Here is an 18,308-nt window from a genome sequence, read left to right as displayed (position 1 = left end):
AATAACAGACCCAGATGGAGACAAAAGGGTGTGATTAACTTGGCCAGGAAACAGGGAAATGTAAATATCTCCTTGTTACACTTGATGGGTGTTTGGTGGAGGGCAAGGGGAACCATGGGGCAGGGTCCAGGATGCTCAGATTACTGCCACCAGACCTCTGCTTTCATGATGTAACCATGAAGTACAGTGGTACCTCTGGTTACATACTTAATTCGTTCCAGAGGTCTGTTCTTAACCTGAAACTCTTCTTAACCTGAAGCACTACTTTAGCTAATGGGGCCTCCCACTGCCGCCGTGCGATTTCTGTTCTCATCCTGAAACAAAGTTCTTAAACCAAGGTACTATTTCTGGGTTAGTGGAGTCTGTAACCTGAAGCGTATGTAACCTGAAATGTATGTAACCCGAGGTACCACTGTATTAGTGATGTAGTTGGGGGGGTGTAACATGGGGATTACCAGATAATAGAAGTTTGGGTTCTCTTTTGTTCGGGGTTTCCATCTTGTTCCACCTTGAGGCAGGTGGGAGTCCTGTCGCGACAGTCTTCAATAAAGACCAAGCCTACTGGCTGCTGTTTTGCTCTGGTATTCCTGGCTGGTGTCCTTGTTTTTTGTCCAAGGGAGCCCTCAGATTTCTCTGTTAACACCTACCTGCTCCCATAAGATTATGAGGGACTGAGCACTGACTGGAGCCTAGTTCAAAATTCAACACCCTTTGCCTCTCAAACATTGTTTGTCTAGGTTCCCAGATGTTGTTGGACTATAACTCCCATCGTCCCCAGCCCTCTTAGCCATTGGTCAGGGATGATGAGAATTGTTGTCAAACATCTGGAGGCTGAAGAAGATGGCTTCCTTGCCTCCTTGCTTGAACATAGCCATCAGAGTTTCCCACCACCCATCCTATTTATTTGCATATCTACAGAAATAAAATCATGCCGACAAAGTGAAGTCAGTGTAGAAAAGCTTTCCAAAAAAAAGGATTTATTGATTCTCAGGAAAAAGTGTCATCATTTTGTTTGGCAATCAGATAGCAGGTTGGAAAACATGAAGATGTGAAGCCAGATGCAAATAGTTGACGCCAACAGTTAAGCAGCAGAGGGAGTCGCTTCCTTTGGATCAGACATCACTGGAATAGAAAATTTTGAAGAAGTCAATATGATCTTGTTTATGTATCAGGGAGAAACTGTCCAATACTTCCCATGCAACTGTAGAATTTTATTGAATAGTAATGGCTCAGTTTATGAGTATTTTGCTCTCTGAATGTAACTCATCCTTCTGGTTTTACAATCTGCTGACTGCTGCCAGATGCTAGTTGCTGTCTATAGGGAACAACTGACTGCCAGCCAGCCAGCTGTCTGAAGGAAGAACTTGTGGCATGAACTGCCTTGTCCTCCTGACCTGGGCATTGTTTTACATTTTTCTTTCTTTAAAAATAATAATCCTAGTAGCTTGAAACACCGAGCAAGGACAGCAACTAATGTGTGTCTGTGAATAGACTAGGGCAACTTCCCCTTGGGAAGTGCATCATGACCGACCAATGACATCCTGCCCCAAGGGACTTCGTATTGGTTGTGGTGGTGGGGAGATGGCTTCCCCCATGTGCTGATGGAGCACACAAATCCCTCCCCCATATCATGTGCAGATTTCCCCTCAGCTCTGATGCTGCTGACTTTTCATCAGTCAGTGAAGATGCAACTCTTCAGCTTGGCCTCTGGAAGAGAGCTGAGAACTCAAAACTGTCACAAGCCACTCAGATAGAAGTTGTTTCTCTGTTGCTAGTTGATCTTAAATTTTAAGGGTGTTTTCATATATATGAGTATTGCTTAAACAGTTTGCTGTTGTTTTATTGCTGTATTTCTGCCCTGGGACCCGTTAGTGAAACATTGGGTTGTAGCCAACTAAATTCTAGCCAGAGTAGAATTATTAGAATTAATGGTCGTAAGATAATAATAATAATAATAATAATAATAATAATAATAATAATAATGTATTATTTATACCCCACCCATCTGGCTGGGTTTCCCCAGCAACTCTGGGCAGCTCCCAACAGAATATTTAAAACACAATAAAACATCAAACATTAAAAACTTCCCAAAACAGGGCTGCCTTCAGATGTCTTCTAAAAGTCAGATAGTTGTTTATTTCCTTGACACAGGGTGGGCGCCACTACTGAGAAGGCCCTCTGCCTGGTTCCCTCACAGTGAGGGAACTGCCAGAAGGCCCTCAGAGCTGGATGGAGTAATGTCCGTTAATTTCAGTGAGTCTGCTTTGGAAATGTTTAATGTTAGATGCAACTCAGAACAAAGAGACAAGTAGCAGACCACTTCAGGAGATTTGTCTGGGAGACAGGTTCCAGGGCAGGCCATGTTCCAACTTGCAATATGGGTTGGGGGCTTCAGAGCAGACTATGTTTAGTCCATGATGTGGACTCCTTGAACAACTCCTCAGTCCCTAAGAGGATCAAACAACAAAGTACTTCTTTTATCCTCTTTAGGCAAAAACCTCCCCCAGAGCCACTCACCAGCTAGTGAAGTCCTTGGCCTTCCAGGAATCAATGACCTCAGCAATATTTCCTGCTACGTTCCCATTGGGCAGCTTCAGGTCATCAATACCATTTCCATTGAAGTTGCCACAGGAGGCACAGACTTTTCCTTCCAGGCTTTCGCTGACTTCCACTGTCATTTCCCCACAGGCTCTGAGGAGAACTTTTACATCGGAGGCCAAATTAATCACGACGCCATCCTGAGAGAGGCTTATGGAGACACCTGCAGATACCATTGCTGGGAGTGTCACTTGGTGCCCATTGACCTGAAATTCAGAAAAGGAGGGTGAAAGGTGTTGTGTTAATGGTTAGAGTAAGAAAGGAACCCTTTTTCAGCTTGAGGGCTGCATTCCCTGATGGACAACTTTCTTGGGTCCGCATATCAGTGGTGGGTGAGACCAGAAGCCAAAGTGGATGGAGTAATGGGTGGACTGTTACTGTTGTACGGTAGGTGACCTTCCAGCCTCACAAAACCCAAAGGTTTCTGCACAGGCATGGACAAACAGCATTCCACCCTCCCTCCATCCAGGCAAGCAAAAACATTATCACAGTTCAATAAAACATCCCAGTCAGGCAAAAGCATGTGACAAGATATGGAACAGGACTGGTAAGAGGTGTGCCCTAGGGAAAGTCCCAAGGGCCAAAGGGAGAGGCCTTGAGGACTGCATTGGGCTCCTGGACTCGAGATTCCCCACCCTTGGTCAAGAGGAATGAGTATGCAGAGACAGTTTGCATATTCCTACTGATTCATCATATCCAAAATTACTCCAAATTCAGTAGCTGTGTAACTGATTATCACACACTGAGCACAAACAACATGAAAGGCAAGCCCCTGTGTGCTGTGTGTGTGTGTGTGGTGAACTAGAGCACCAATCCAAGAGCACAGCCTATTTTCTTATCTGGTCATTTTTCTTTCCTGCAACAGATTAAAGTCTGACCAATTTGGGAATTTGGTGTGAGCCTCCATACTTGAACCCCCCAGGGACAATTTTCCTCCACAGAACACAGTACAGTGGTAGCTCGGGTTACATACACTTCAGGTTACAGATGCTTCAGGTTAAAGACTCTGCTAACCCAGAAATAGTACCTCGGGTTAAGAACTTTGCTTCAGGATAAGAACAAAAATTGTGCAGCAGCAGCGCAGTGACAGCGGGAGGCCCCATTAGCTAAAGTGGTGCTTCAGGTTAAGAGCAGTTTCAGGTTAAGAACAGACCTCCAGAACGAATTAAGTACTTAAGCCGAGGTATCACTGTACCCTTTTCAGTCTTTGCTTTTACTGCTGTACAATTCTGGTTTGTTCTGCCACCATCTACTTCTCAATAGCTAGGCCCTGAACCACCACCCCCTCTTTCTGTCCTCATATATTGTCCATTACAGTGGTGCCCCGCAAGACGAATGCCTCGCAAGACGAAAAACTCGCTAGACGAAAGGGTTTTGCGTTTTTTGAGTCGTTCCGCAAGACGAATTTCCCTATGGGCTTGCTTAGCAAGACAAAACGTCTTGAGAGTTCTTGCAAGTTTGTTTCCTTTTTCTTAAAGCCGCTAAGCCGCCAAGCCGTTAATAGCCGCTAAGCTGCTAAGCCGCTAATAGCCGTGCTTTGCAAGACGAAAAAACCACAAGACGAAGAGACTCGCGGAACAGATTAATTTCGTCTTGCGAGGCACCACTGTATTCATAATCCTTTAGAGTGAGGAATGCTTTTCTAGGGCCATATTCTTTCATGGCAGCATTCTGGGAGCTACATGGCAGCCAGTGCCATAGGAATAAAGTGGGCAGATCCATGCATGCAATTCTTACCTTTGGATGGTAGGATACATAGCAGCCACACAAAAGTAAGTCTTTTAAACATGCAAACCTTTCTACCATTTGCCCAGGTGAGCAAGAGGTAGAATCACAGCTCAGAGGCACATTCCAACCAAGCAAAAGCACTAATGGGAATGGAATGGAGCAGACCAGTGAGGGGTGTAGCCTGGCTATGGGAGTAGCCTGGAGAGAGTACTGAGGGCCATACCACGAGGCCTGGATGACATCTTGTCTCCGGGCCCCAGATTTTCTACTTCTGTTTTAGACCAGAGCCAGAGGCATACCTATTGTAGGCTCCCTTGCACCCTTGAAAAGGAGCTGTTTTGCCCCCTCCAAAGCCAGGAGAGACCATGGGTGAGATAATTACAATGGAAGGTGATTTAGGCTTACTTTTGGTTTTTTGCTATCTTATGTAGTTATTGGTGTTATATTTTCTTTTTACTTTTATTTGTTTTATTTGTTTTCTTTACCTCTATATTGTAAGCTACCTAGAGAATTTTAATGAAACTTCACTACATAAATGCAGAAAATGAACAAACCATTAAATAATGGATTGTCTCCAACTAGCATTTTCTCTGAGCAGGCCCACTGAAATCAATGGGCTAAAGTCAGTAATGTTTATTATGTATGACCTACACAGGAGATGACCCCAGATCCTGCCTTCGAAACTTACCCATGCCTCCTTGTTTGTTTTTACAGTGATAAGCATCCTTTGGAAAAATACGTGTATTATCGACACTGATGGCAAATCCATTTCGTTGCATTTCTTGACCACTGCTATGATCCTGAACCAAAGGAGGTCATTTTCATTGCAAAGGGAAGCCACCTCGTAAGCTCCTTCATAAAGGATTCCCCCAGAGACGCCATCAAAGGAGGTCAACCGTGCTCCAGGGACGATGATGCACTCGCCTTCCTGCCCCCTGCAACCACGCACACCATTGTGGAGGCGACAAATCTCTCCTAACTGGCAGCTAGTTCCCTCACAGACCAGTTGGCCTGTTGGGCGACAAGTGCAGCTGGTTGAACAACCTTCAAAAACAATAGTCTCGCCAGCCTGAAAGATTTATAACACACAAAAGGGAGAGGGAGATAAGAAAAGTGTAGTTAAATTAAAATTTTAAATGCACAATTATATATGATTGATACTAGAATTCCATTTGCAAGCAAACATTCAAAATGTATATTTACAGAACCAAAGTATTTAAAACATGCAGCTATACAACTAATCCACCTTGCTGACAAAGATCTGTATAGTTAAAGCTATGGTTTTCCCAGTAGTGAGGTATGGAAGTGAGAGCTGGACCATAAAGAAGGCTGATCGCTGAAGAATTGATGCTTTTGAATTATGGTGCTGGAGGAGACTCTTGAGAGCCCCATGGACTGCAAGAAGATCAAGCCTATCCATTCTGAAGGAAATCAGCCCTGAGTGCTCACTGGAAGGACAGATCCTGAAGCTGAGGCTCCAATACTTTGGCCACCTCATGAGAAGAGAAGACTCCCTGGAAAAGACCCTGATGTTGGGAAAGATTGAGGGCACAAGGAGAAGGGGACGACAGAGGACGAGATGGTTGGACAGTGTTCTCGAAGCTACCAGCATGAGTTTGACCAAACTGCGGGAGGCAGTGGAAGACAGGATTGCCTGGTGTGCTCTGGTCCATGGGGTCATGAAGAGTCGGACACAACAAAATGACTAAACAACAACATACAACTATACAACTATATCCATAAGGGTATGCCAATGCTACACAAATGATAAACTGATAATAAAATAGATACTAAAAGAGGTCATATTTACTTGCATTAGCATTAAATCAATTTCAACCCCGACTATGCTATGTTCTCTCTTCATATATTGCACTTGCTTCCCTATGTCCCTTCCTGCTCTGCTCCATCAGCTTTGCTGGTCCAGAGGTTCTCCCCAACTTGTCTCACTCTCTCTCCGTCACTCTGCAGCCTTGGCCTTTCTCAGCAACCCTTTCTCCTCGTCTACTCTACGTGACCCTAGGGTGAGCAGGAGAAGGTGCCACAGACGTGTCTTCTTTTTCTGGTGGCCAATGCATGAGCGGCCATCCTAAGGAGGTTAGACAAACTAGCTCTTTGGGTTTGCTTAGAGTGTTATTCATGGACACCGCCACTTTCACTGTACTTACCTTTATGTAGCGCCCATCATGCAAACAGCCACAGTTCCCCACTGCCACACACCTGTCACCATCAAACAGGTAGCCATAATCACACTGGCAACCTTCAAAGCATTGTTTTGTGCACCGGCCTGGAGTGGATAAGCTGGTGCAAGTGAAATCACAGGTCTTTGTACACAACTCGTAATGGCTGTTGGATGGGCAAGTGAGAGCTGAAAAGGAAGGGAGAGGAGACAAGTAATGAAAGGAGACAGTGATGGTCCAGACACATACGGAGCATTAGCTAAGCATTCTTAAGTTAGGGGGCAGGGGAGAGATCGCCTATATTCATTAGGGTGTATGATAAGGGCAAAGGAAAATAGAAATTCAATAAAACACCTACTCCATTGTTAAAATTTGTGGAAACCTGCCCACACATACCTGTGGAAGCCCCACCTATGCCTGCTCCACACCTGATTCTGTATATGTAGGGTAGGCAAAGGTGGCTTGACCAAAATGGCCTCATGGGCCAAATGGGAAGGGTGCTGGTGGGCCTAATTTGACCTGCAGGCTGGAGGTTCTCCACCCTGATCTAAATGCTGAAGGTGAAACCATTTTCTATAGGCAATGCATCTTCACAAACAGAGGCTGAAGAAATTCGCTTTTTATTTACCGTATTTTTTGCTCTATAAGACTCACTTTTCCCCTCCTAAAAAGTAAGGGGAAATGTGTGTATGTCTTATGGAGCGAATGCAGGCTGCACAGCTATCCCAGAAGCCAGAACAGCAAGAGGGATTGCTGCTTTCACTGCGTAGCGATCCCGCTTGCTGTTCTGGCTTCTGGGATTCAGAGTATTTTTTTTCTTGTTTTCCTCCTCCAAAAAAATAGGTGCGTCTTATGGTCTGGTGCATCTTATAGAGCGAAAAATACGGTATTTAATTTTAAAGAAATAGCTTATTTTCTATGGGATCCAAATACAGATACCATTGAAGTATCTGTTGGCCAATATAACAGGATGGATGGATGAGAGAGAGAGAGGGGGAGAGAGGGAGAGATATCAAGTCATTATAACCTGGAGCATTAACATAAGGAGTGCTTGGTGGGGAAAGAAGATTAGAAAATGTAGGCCTTTGATTAATTAAATAAACAGTGGCCTTTTAAACTGTGGGGGCAGTATTGTCGTTATTGGTTACTATGTTACATATTCTTGTGTTTTTATATTGTAAACCACCCTGTGATTTACATAGAAATTTCATAAATAACATAGACATTTAATAAATAATAATAAATAACAATAACTGCAGGTTGCTGCTTTGCAAACTTACGGCAGAAGTTGTTTGTTCTCCAGGCTCCAATTGTAACTCCTGCAGCCTGACATGCAGCTACGTAGGCCTGAATACTCCTACAGAGAGTTTCTCCGGCACCATTGGCTGCACACATGTCATACAGACAGTGGTTGAAGTATTCAGCAGGGTCCACCAAGGAGTGACAGCTCCTGAAGGGGCCAGATTGGGCTTGGATCATTCCGCAGGAACTCTCCGGTCGGTACGGTGCTGTCTTGGCTGCATCACAGATGGGGCATTTATCTCCACAACCATCAGAGCATCTGATACCATCAATGGGAACCTTCCAAGAGGCCCCAAACTCGATCACATTCTGGGTTCTTTCCCCCGTGGGTAGAGTAAAGTCATCAGTCTTGTCCTTATTGAAATTGCCACATAGGCCATTGACAAGTCCCTGATAGTTACTGGGGACAGACACCAGGACATACGAGGAGGTGTCAAAAAGGACTTGGAGACCCAAGTTGGACTGGAGAATGATATTGTTGCCTTCCTGGTTGGCCCAGAGTTTCCCATCGTTTGTCTTCATAGGCAGTGTATAGAGCTCTCCATTCACCTGCATTAACCACAGAGAAGGTGACCATGGACACAGTTTAAAATTGTCAGAATTTAATGGATTTATATACCACTTTTCAGGCAAAGAATGTATTTTGTAGTTTTATATTATGATTTTATTCTGTGAACCGCCCTGAGACCTGTGCGTATAGGGTGGTATATAAATAATAATAATAATAATAATAATAATAATAATAGAATGCCTCCAGAAGCAGTTTACAAATTAAGGGTTCCTCTAGACTCCCACTATTCTGGAAGGATTCAAACACGCAGCAGAAATTTAGGTTTGTGCCATTCAAGTGGATTCAAGCACCCTGTCTCCCTAGGGCAACAAATCCACAGGCTTTTTTTGCAGAGTAGATAGAAACGTATTAGGATATACACTGTAAGATATAATATTAAAACCATTTTAAATATAAATTTCCTTCAAAAAGACAAAAGCAAGCATAAAATGTACAATAAATACCAGCACAGCTAATACCTCAGAGCCAGACCACACAATACCATTACTACAGGGCAAATCATAATTTGTTAGTCACTAAAGACCTAAAGACCATAGTCAAAAGGGATCAAGGGTTTGCAACAGAACAGCCCTGCAGTGTTGCCAGTGGGTCTTACTCTCTGGTAGTTGCTATGCAGTTGGGAGGGGACATGGGATGCCCCAAAATGAATGCTTCAAAAGGATTCTGAGCCGCTACCTAGCACTCATCAGTTCAATCTAAACACGAGTGGGGGGAGAAATCAAGGCTAGCTTCCAGCAGCAGCATCCTAGTCTAAGATCCAAGCAGCTTGCTTGTTTCTCTAGTGGACCTCCCTAAACTCCGTAAAACCCTAAAAAATGAAATCAACACACCCTACATTTCCTATACAGTTCCCTTATCACTTGCATGTTTTTATTTCAAAATCATGTTTTATTGTTTAAAGCATTTATATAACAGGTTGCTGCAGGGGAAAAAATGGAGAATTGAATTTAATATTGGAAAAAATGAGAAACTGAGACAAACCCAGATTGTAAGATGGGGTGCAGTGGACATTGGGAGACAACGTTCTCCCAGGGACTCCTGCAATTGTAGAAACTGCTAGTGAACTTTGCTGGCATTTCTACTTCAAAGAGGCTAAACCCAGAACAGAACTTACCTTGACTTTCCACTTTATTGCCCTCTCAATAACAACGGTATATCCATGACAAGAGACCACAATCATCTTGGTAAAAGACTTTTCATTCTCCACCACCACTGAGAAGTTTGCCAGCTGAGAACCCACACCAACAACTTTAGCCAAAGTATAAGTGCAGGTTCCTTGGAAGTCGTAGGCCCGTCCATCAAAAGTTAGGTAGTGGGAGCCTGCAGCCAAACTGCATGTACCAGAGCCTACAGGATGACAGCCGTGGACACCATCCTTTACCCTACATTCCTCATGGGGCCCACAGGAGAAGTCCAGGCATTGAACAACTCCATTGTCTGCACATTGGCATCGTTTCTGGCAAGAGGAACCGGGGTAGAAAACTTCTCCCTTCTTGTAGTAGTTGCCCTGGTGCTCACAGCCACAATCACCAATGGAGACACATTGGTCCCCACTCAAGATAAACCCTGGATTGCAATAGCATCCTTCTTTGCAGGACATCTCACAGCAATCAGGAGCCGAGAGACCATGACAAGTGGCAGGGCAGCCGTTTCCGCAGAGCTCGTAGTAAGAGTTGGGTGAGCAGGCAGGGCCTGGAAGAAAGGACAAAAACAGACTGTGGAGAATTTCAGGCTAGGACAGAGGTTGTTCCAGAGACCTGGTCAGGAAGAGGTCTGCCGGACTGTTTTGCCTATTCTATTTATGCAGTGCCATCTACTGGTTAGTTTTTAGTGAAGGCTGTCATCTGAATTCATATTTAAATCCATTAATGGAATAGTTTGAGAATATAGAAGTATCTCATTGATCATCATCATCATCATATTGCTTTGCCCTGCAGCACTTGAAATTGCTGAAGAAATTCAAAACGAAGCCTGTTAAGAGATGTTACAGAATTTTAAATGCCTGGATGGTTCAGACTAAGAATGATACTGCTTCCTTGCCCCTCTCCAGGATCAACATTTAAAATTGGATAGATGTGAAACCCCGCTACTTGCATTATCAAGGTTGAAATGAAATTGACACTTAAATGTTCAATCTGAATGTGGAGATCAGTAAATGCAAAATGCTTCACATCTAATGTCAAAATTGCTATATGCAGATTGGATTCCGACTGAATTTTTCAGGGGAATCTTAGCTCTGATGTGACCTGTATGTATCAAGTCATGGATGTTGCTGACAAGTCAAGAGGCTTAAACAAAAAGATTCCAACTGGTCTTTCAAAATCCAAGGGTATTTAAAAAATAATAATCTTAAGCATTATGGGCTGTATCCAATTAAGTTTTACTCATTATAGAGCCATTGAAATTAATAAAGCTAAGGTAGTCATGTTCATTCATTTCAACTGGTGTACTCTGAGCATGACTAACATTGAATAACAGACCATAAGAGTTAAGACCTTGTCTCTGCTGTGGAAGAGAGAGGATCCTGTTGCTATTTGCCTTTATACAATGATCTGGTACCTATTCAAATACTCTGACGAATGCTGAAATACATTTAGGGAGAAAAGAATCTAATTGCAAACCTCACATTTCAAAATTTGATGAATGTCAAGTTTATGCAGCACTTCCCTTCAACTCATGCACATCCCTAAAGTTGAACTAGGGGAGGGAGTGCAGCTCAGTGGTGGATCATGTGCTTTTCATGCAAATAACAGCTGGTTCAACCCCCAGCAGCCCCAGGTATGACTGGGGAAAGTCCCTGGCTGAGATCCTAGAGAACCAATGCCAGTCAGTGTCAACAATAGATGACGTGAGTTATGGAAGCTTCGAGAGGCAACACTTACTGCAGAAGGAGTTTGATCTCCATTCTTCAATCTCAACATCCAGAGCCTGACATGCTGCCACGTAGACGCTGATGGCATCACACATAATTTTATGCTGACCATGATACTGGCAGGTGTCAAAGACACAATCTGTGAAGTAGGGTGTTGGGTCAAGGACATCATGGCATCGCCAGAATGGCCCATCCTTTTTGATGAGGATGCCACAGTACTGGTCGCCCTTGTAGGTTTCTTTCTGCGCATCTCCACATGGCGGGCAATCGGTGGTGCAACCCGGTGTGCACCCAGGGGCCTCTCCGACTTTCCAGCTTTCTGCAAATTGGGAGATGCTGGATGCATGACTCCCATCCTTCATGGTCAAGTCATCATTGGGGTTCAAGTTGTTGTTGCCACAGAGGCCACAAACGGCATTGGCGTATGTACTGGGTACAGTGACTTTGGCATTGGTGTTCCAGTCAAAGGCTACCGTCAGGCCAAAATCAGTCTTGATGACACCCTCATTCCCACTGATGTAAGCTTTTATCTTGTCTTCATGGTAGAAAGGCAGGTTCACAAAGACGCCATTGACCTGGAATGTAATACAACAGAAAATGTTACCGTAAAGACATATCTAATGGAAGGCTACATTCACACCATGCATTTCAAGCAGTACGATAGCACATTAAACAATTGTGGCTTCTCCAATAGGATCCTGGAAGCCAGAGTTTGCTGAAAGTTATCAGGGAACCCCTGTACTCAGAGTTCTCTGTGAATAGGGGTGGACTGTTAAAGCACTCTTTCAGAGTAAAAGCAGGTTAACTCACTGTTGCTGAGCAGCTGGGGATCCTGCTCTCACTGACTACAAACCACCTTTGCCTAGTTCCATCTTCAGGAGCTGCAATTGACAGCCCTCAGTGGGCCATCAGCTGCATATAATCCACAATGAATTATGATTGTAACTGTGCAACATCTCTACGTGACGTAGCCTATACTCTGCATAAGAAGAGCCCAGGTAGTTAAAGCTACAGTGTCCAAAGATACAGAAACTATTCCAAGAGCCTTAGCCACCCTCCCTAGGGGTCCTGAAAGGACGCAAAGAACCTCCACATACATACATAAATACATACATACATCAATTTCCTTTGTCAATACCTGGATCCTGCGTGGATGCTCCTGGCTCATAATCACGGTTACATCATAGACCTTCAATGTCACCACTTTGGTGTAAGACACCTTTGGGTTGCCTCGGTTGTTGTTCTCCACATTGACAGTGAAAGGCCTGAGAGTCGGGTCCTTAGAGCAGAGCCCAACCAGCTGGTAGACACAGGTGCCCATGAAGTCATATTTCTTCCCGTCAAAGGTTGTATAGTGAGGGTCCCCAGTTGCTGAGCAAGTAGCAGTGCTTACGGGATAACAGCCCCGGACTCCATTGACCACAGTGCACTGCTCACTAGCTTTGCAGCCAGCTGGTTTGCACACTGCAAAGCCCAGGGTGAGATCACATGTGCAGCGGAAACCACAGGTCTCATCAGCCCAGAACTCCTCTCCAGGTTTGTAGTAGAGCCCATTGTAGGTGCAGCCACAGCTCCCGACAGGCACACACTTGTCGACGCTGAGGACGTAGCCATCATTGCACTGGCAGGCTTCCACGCATGGCTGCATGCAGAAAGAGGGAGCATTGCGGTCGGAGCAGCTGGCAGGGCAGGCATTGCCACAGAACTCATAGTGGCTATTCTGAGGGCACGGCAAGGCTGTAAGGAGGAGAACATCAGGAATTTAAGAACTGATAAAACGTGCTGAAGTCTCAACTTCGCAAGAGCTCTTATTGCTGATATTGTATGTGGAAGCAGGAACACTGGGAGTTTAAAAGTGCACTTACATGAAATATACTATCCTTTTCCCAGGATAACATAAGGTCCAGCAGCCACGTGGTCAGATGGATTAAACAATAATAGAATTAAACAAATTCATGGTGAATAGGTTGCTATGTTCTACCTTCACTGTGGGAGACAGAATGCCTCTGAATACCCTTTACTGGGACTCTGAAGTAGGGAGAGTGCTGTTGCACTCATGGGCTGCTTGTGAATTTTCTATGGGCATCTGATTGGCTGCTGTGAAAGCAGGATGCTAGACCTTGTGTTCTTATGACTCAGGTAGCAAAATGTGTTGGTCCAGCCATGCTTCTATTCATTCCAATAGCCAAAGAGATTCACGAAGCTCTGCTGCTAGAGGAGTGATGTAGTTCATGGATTTGTTTGCTTCAGATACAGCTATTCTCAACCACAAACTGATTTACAAAGCAAACAGGGTATCTCATTTGAGGTTTTCCTCTTGTTTATGCTTTTAGCAATGAAAAAGCATGCACTTAGTAGGCTATCTTGTGCACTGTGGCTTTCTTTCCCTGCCTCTTTGTGTGGCGTCAGATATTTGTGGAAGTTGAAGGCCTGTGGACTATTAATAATCACTGCTGCTCTAAGCCATAGGTGTCATTACATACATTGTGTGTATAAAGGAAAAGTACTCACCACAGCCAGAGGCTGTCCTCCAATCATATATGGTGGCACCCTCTTTCCTACAGGTCTTAGCATAGGCCTCCAAGGCCTGGCAAAGGATGTTCTTGGCTCCTCCATTGAGACACACGTCATAAATGCAGCTGTCAAAGAAGTCATCTGGATTCACTATGGAATGGCATTCTCTGAAGGGGCCCCCTGAGGTTTTGCTGATCAGCCCACAGTACTCTTCCTTTCCATACAGCACCCTCTTGCCCTCATCACATGTTGGGCAATTCCCTCGGCAGTAATCCCAGCAAAAGGGGTCCCGGTCCTTGACTTTCCAGCTGCTGGCCCAGCTTATGATGGAGGCAGCCTTGGTGCCATTGGGAAAGACCATGTCATCTGCAGGGTTTTGGTTGAAGTTTCCACACAGCCCACAGATGGTCCCATAGTAGCTGCTGGAGAGAGTGATCACTAGGTGCCATTTCCAATCGTACGTCACTTGGAGGCCGAAATCTGTTTGCAGGACAGCATTGGTGCCACTTTGGTACAGTTTGATCTTGCCATATTCAAGAGTCAGTGGCAGGCTGACAATGTTGTCATTCAGCTAGAGGCAGAAATGCAAGACAACACACACACAGGAATGATTCCTTTGGTTTTCTTTGACTTTTTGGAGATTGTGCCACACAATCCCATGTAGTCACAACTTCAGGAAACAGGTACAGCCAGGTTGATCCTAGCCTTATAACCTCACTTACTTGGCAGCAAGTCCCACTGGATTCAATCGTACTTGTATCTCAGCAGACATGGTTAGGAATTGTGTTGTTACCACTTAAGGAGTCTTGGCTCCCATCACCATCATTGTTACGGCTTTTCAAAAGGGGGAGAGGCAAGGCAGCAGTGAGGATGTAGTGAGGCAAACACACCAGCAGAGCCAATTCTGCAGATGCATTTGCACTGAACCAACCCTGCCACTGTCTCGCCCCTCGCCACAGTGACACAAGCTCAGGAAAATGAGATAGGACATCCTGGCAGCATAAAGATAAATTCAACTGTGTAAATAGGTTTTGTTGGATGCAATAATGGAATACTGAACAGTATAGTTTTTTGTAAAGTATGCAGGGATTTATGATATGTAAAATGAACCATTGAAAGAGAAGAAGGGAAGTCAGTGATATCTTAAGGATGTAAAATGAGTATTTTAATTTGTAAAACAGAAAATATAACAAAAATTATATACAAAAAAAGGAAAATGAGATAGGACTCCTTGATAATGAGGGCCTTTTAGTTATGTAATAGCATGATGGTCATTACCTCAGTTATTGCGAGTGGTATAGCAATCTGATCTGCAATCATTTGTTTCTCTTCTCCATCCTGACATTAGTATATACTCTTTCCCCCCCTTTCTCTCTAATGCTACTTTAAACTTTTGGGCTCTGGCTATATATCAGAATGAATTCCATTACACTCAGTGGGGTCATCCCACCCTGACTATTTGACATACCCGGATTCTTCCAGTTTCCTGTTTGTGGATGGAGATCTTGTACCCATAGACATAGATGTTGGTCAGACGCACATAGGACACAGCCTGGTTGCCCCTGTTGTCGTTCTTCTCATCGATAGTGAAAGGCACCAGCGTAGCATCATTTCCACAGTACTTGGCAATAGTGTAAGAACAAGTGCCCTGGAAATCAAACTTCTTTTTGTCAAAGGTTTGGTAGTGTGGGTCCCCCCAGGCCCAGCAAATTCCTGAGAAGTTAGGGATGCATTTGGCCTGGCCGTTCACAATCCTGCATGTTTCTTTTTCTCGGCACTTCAGGGATTTACACGGATCTGGAATGAAAGGGGCGAAATGTGAGTGATTGCTAGATGCAATTCAGGGTGAATATCTAATTGCGTGTAGCCAGTACGGTGCCTTCCAGATGCTGTTGCCCTCCAGTTCCCATCAGCCTCTGCCAATATGGCAGATGGTCAGGACTGATGGGAGCTGTAGTCCAAGAACACTTGGATAGTACCATGATGGCCTCACGGCAATAGGGGAAAGCAAAAAAGGCAAGAGTAACACATAACCCCCACTTCCTGTCCTAGTTTTATTGGGCTAGAATATGTCCCTGAACTCTGAAAATGCTTCTTGAGAGTATGGGTAGAGGATAGCGATGTGTGTGTGGATAAGTCATAGAATCATAGAGTTGGAAGAGACCGTAATGATCATCTAGTCCAACCCCCTGCAATGCAGGAATATGCAGCTGTCCCATACGGGGATAGAACCTGCAACTTTGGCATCATAAACACCATGCTCTAACCAACTGAGCTATCCATGTCTTTCAAAAGCCACTACCTGGGCAGCAGGACCATATTAAAGACAAAGGGAATCATATTACAAGCACCTCCATGCCCTAGTCAATGGTCAGGGACAATGACGTCACCTTGAAGGGTCACGGTTTCCTCATCTCATCCTTTAATTAATCTCTCCTTACCCTTATTAATGCAACCCATGACTCCATCTTGGATCTTGCACATCTCATCGGCAGCACAGCTGTGGGCCTCACAAATCACTCCCAGGCCTGGGATGCAGTGGCAGATCTCCTGGCATGCATTCAGCAGAACCTTCTCATTGGGCTGGTGGGAAATTTGGAAAACAATATAATATAGCAACAACAGAATTAGGGCAGAATCAGATCTGCTCTAGAGGTGTAGGTGAAGGTGGCAAATAGCATCCAGCCAAGAGTTCTGAATATGGTTCTCTGTTGCAACTGGACCTGAAGTCAATAACATTATTTACGAATACATGTCAGCTTCTAAATGCTCTGAAGCAACAAATGATGGCATGAAAACATTAACAGGTATCACATTTCATGGAGAAATCCATTAATTGGTTGGGTCACCAGGGCTGGTAGAAGATACTATCCCATCACTGGTGTTGCATTACAATTGACGCACAAGTCCGGTTGCCTTCTGTATGTGGAATGGGAAGGGGTGCCATATTGACCTTTCCCTCCAGTAGCAAAATATTCTGGGTCAGTTGTGTAGGTGACAGCACACATACAAATAACAAGGTGAGATGTAGCCAATTCCTTCAAAGCTTTGCATCCTACTGAATCAGGTAACTGGTCCACCTAGTTCAGTATTGTGTACACTGACTAGCAAAGACTCTCCAGGGTTTTAGACAAAGAGTCTCTCCCTACCTAGAGATGCCAGCCAGGATTAGACCCAAGCCCTTCTTCACGCAAGGCAGATGCTGTGCCACTGAGCTGCAGCCCATTCCTAATTGCGAATGGAATGAACATCAGAGGAGCTGGACTCCATTTTAGAGAAAAGGCTAAGTGTTTTTCACATAGAAAGCTTCTTATTCTCATTTGCTTGTTTTTATGGATTTCTTTTTTTTTTCTTGGAAGGAAATAATAATAATAATAATAATAATAATAATAATAATAATAATTTTTTATTTATACCCCGCCCTCCCCAGCCAAGGCCGGGCTCAGAGCGGCTTACAAGCAATAATAAAAACAAGATGAATGATTACAACTTAAAAACAAAAATAAAATACAACATTAAAATAATGGAACATTAAAATATTAAAATGTAGCCTCATTGCAGGAGGAGAAGGAAAAGAAAAAAGAAAGAGAGGGAGGGAGGGAATCAAATTGGCTCCAAGCCAAAGGCCAGGCAGAACAACTCTGTCTTACAGGCCCTGAGGAAATAAATCAGATCCTGCAGGGCCCTGGTCTCATGAGGCAGAGCGTTCCACCAGGCCGGAGCCAGAGTTGAAAAGGCCCTGGCTCTGGTTGAAGCCAATCTAACTTCCTTAGGGCCTGGGACCACTAGGGTGTTGTTATTTATGGACCATGAGGCTCTCTGTGGGGCATACCAGGAGAGGCGGTCCCGTAGGTATGAGGGTCCTAGGCTGTGAAGCACTTTAAAGGTCAAAAGCAGCACCTTAAATCTGACCCTGTACTCCACCGGGAGCCAGTGCAGCTTGAAAAGCACTGGGTGAATTTGCTCCCATGGCAGAGACCCCGTGAGGAGCCTCGCTGCAGCATTCTGTACCCACTGGAGTTTCTGGGACAGCTTCAAGGGCAGCCCCGCGTAGAGCGAATTACAGTAGTCAAGCCTGGAGCTGACCGTCGCATGGATCACTGTGGCCAGGTCGGGGCGGGAAAGGTAAGGGACCAACTGCTTGATGCGGCGAAGGTGGAAAAATGTCGCCTTGGCTGTTGCTGTAACTTGCGCCTCCATTGAAAGGGAGGCGTCAAGGATTACACCCAAACTCTTAACGGAAGGCAATGGCACTAATTGGGCCCCCGCAAGAGAAGGGAGTTGGTCCCTCATCCCCATGCCATCCCGACCTAGCCATAGGACCTCTGTCTTCGAAGGATTTAGTTTCAATCGGCTCCCACGAAACCATCCAGCCACAGCTTCCAAGCATCTGGTCAGTGTGTTCAGGGCCGAGTCGGTGTGGCCATCCATCAGCAGATAGAACTGAGTGTCATCCGCATATTGGTGACAGCCCAGCCCAAAGCTCCGGATAATCTGGGCAAGGGGGCGCACAAAGATGTTAAAAAGCATCGGGGAGAGAATTGTG

The 18,308-nt window shown here is 44.7% G+C and overlaps 1 protein-coding gene across 2 annotated transcripts in view; it reads right to left on the bottom strand.

Moving 5' to 3' along the window:
• LOC308484064 (IgGFc-binding protein-like) overlaps positions 1-18,308 on the bottom strand; it is a 67,107-nt gene that overhangs the window by 35,699 nt on the left and 13,100 nt on the right. The window contains exons 9-19 of one of the 2 annotated variants that reach the window (XM_081018563.1): positions 16,204-16,345; positions 15,231-15,559; positions 13,760-14,333; positions 12,387-12,985; positions 11,259-11,823; positions 9,491-10,068; positions 7,784-8,354; positions 6,492-6,691; positions 5,015-5,395; positions 2,518-2,804; positions 1,056-1,122 (exon numbers count right to left, since the gene is read on the bottom strand). In XM_081018563.1, coding sequence (XP_080874689.1) covers positions 1,113-1,122; positions 2,518-2,804; positions 5,015-5,395; positions 6,492-6,691; positions 7,784-8,354; positions 9,491-10,068; positions 11,259-11,823; positions 12,387-12,985; positions 13,760-14,333; positions 15,231-15,559; positions 16,204-16,345 — 4,236 coding nt within the window. In that variant the 3' untranslated portion in view covers positions 1,056-1,112. Of the gene's footprint in view, positions 1-1,055; positions 1,123-2,517; positions 2,805-5,014; positions 5,396-6,491; positions 6,692-7,783; positions 8,355-9,490; positions 10,069-11,258; positions 11,824-12,386; positions 12,986-13,759; positions 14,334-15,230; positions 15,560-16,203; positions 16,346-18,308 lie in introns of those variants that run through there. The other variant, XM_081018562.1, reaches the window with a different exon arrangement.

This window comes from Podarcis pityusensis (assembly GCF_964106645.2).
Source record: "Podarcis pityusensis genome assembly, chromosome: 8".
Lineage (NCBI taxonomy): Eukaryota > Metazoa > Chordata > Lepidosauria > Squamata > Lacertidae > Podarcis > Podarcis pityusensis.
The sequence above is the reverse complement of the archived record's forward strand: the minus strand, read 5'-3'. Positions and strand labels throughout refer to the sequence as shown.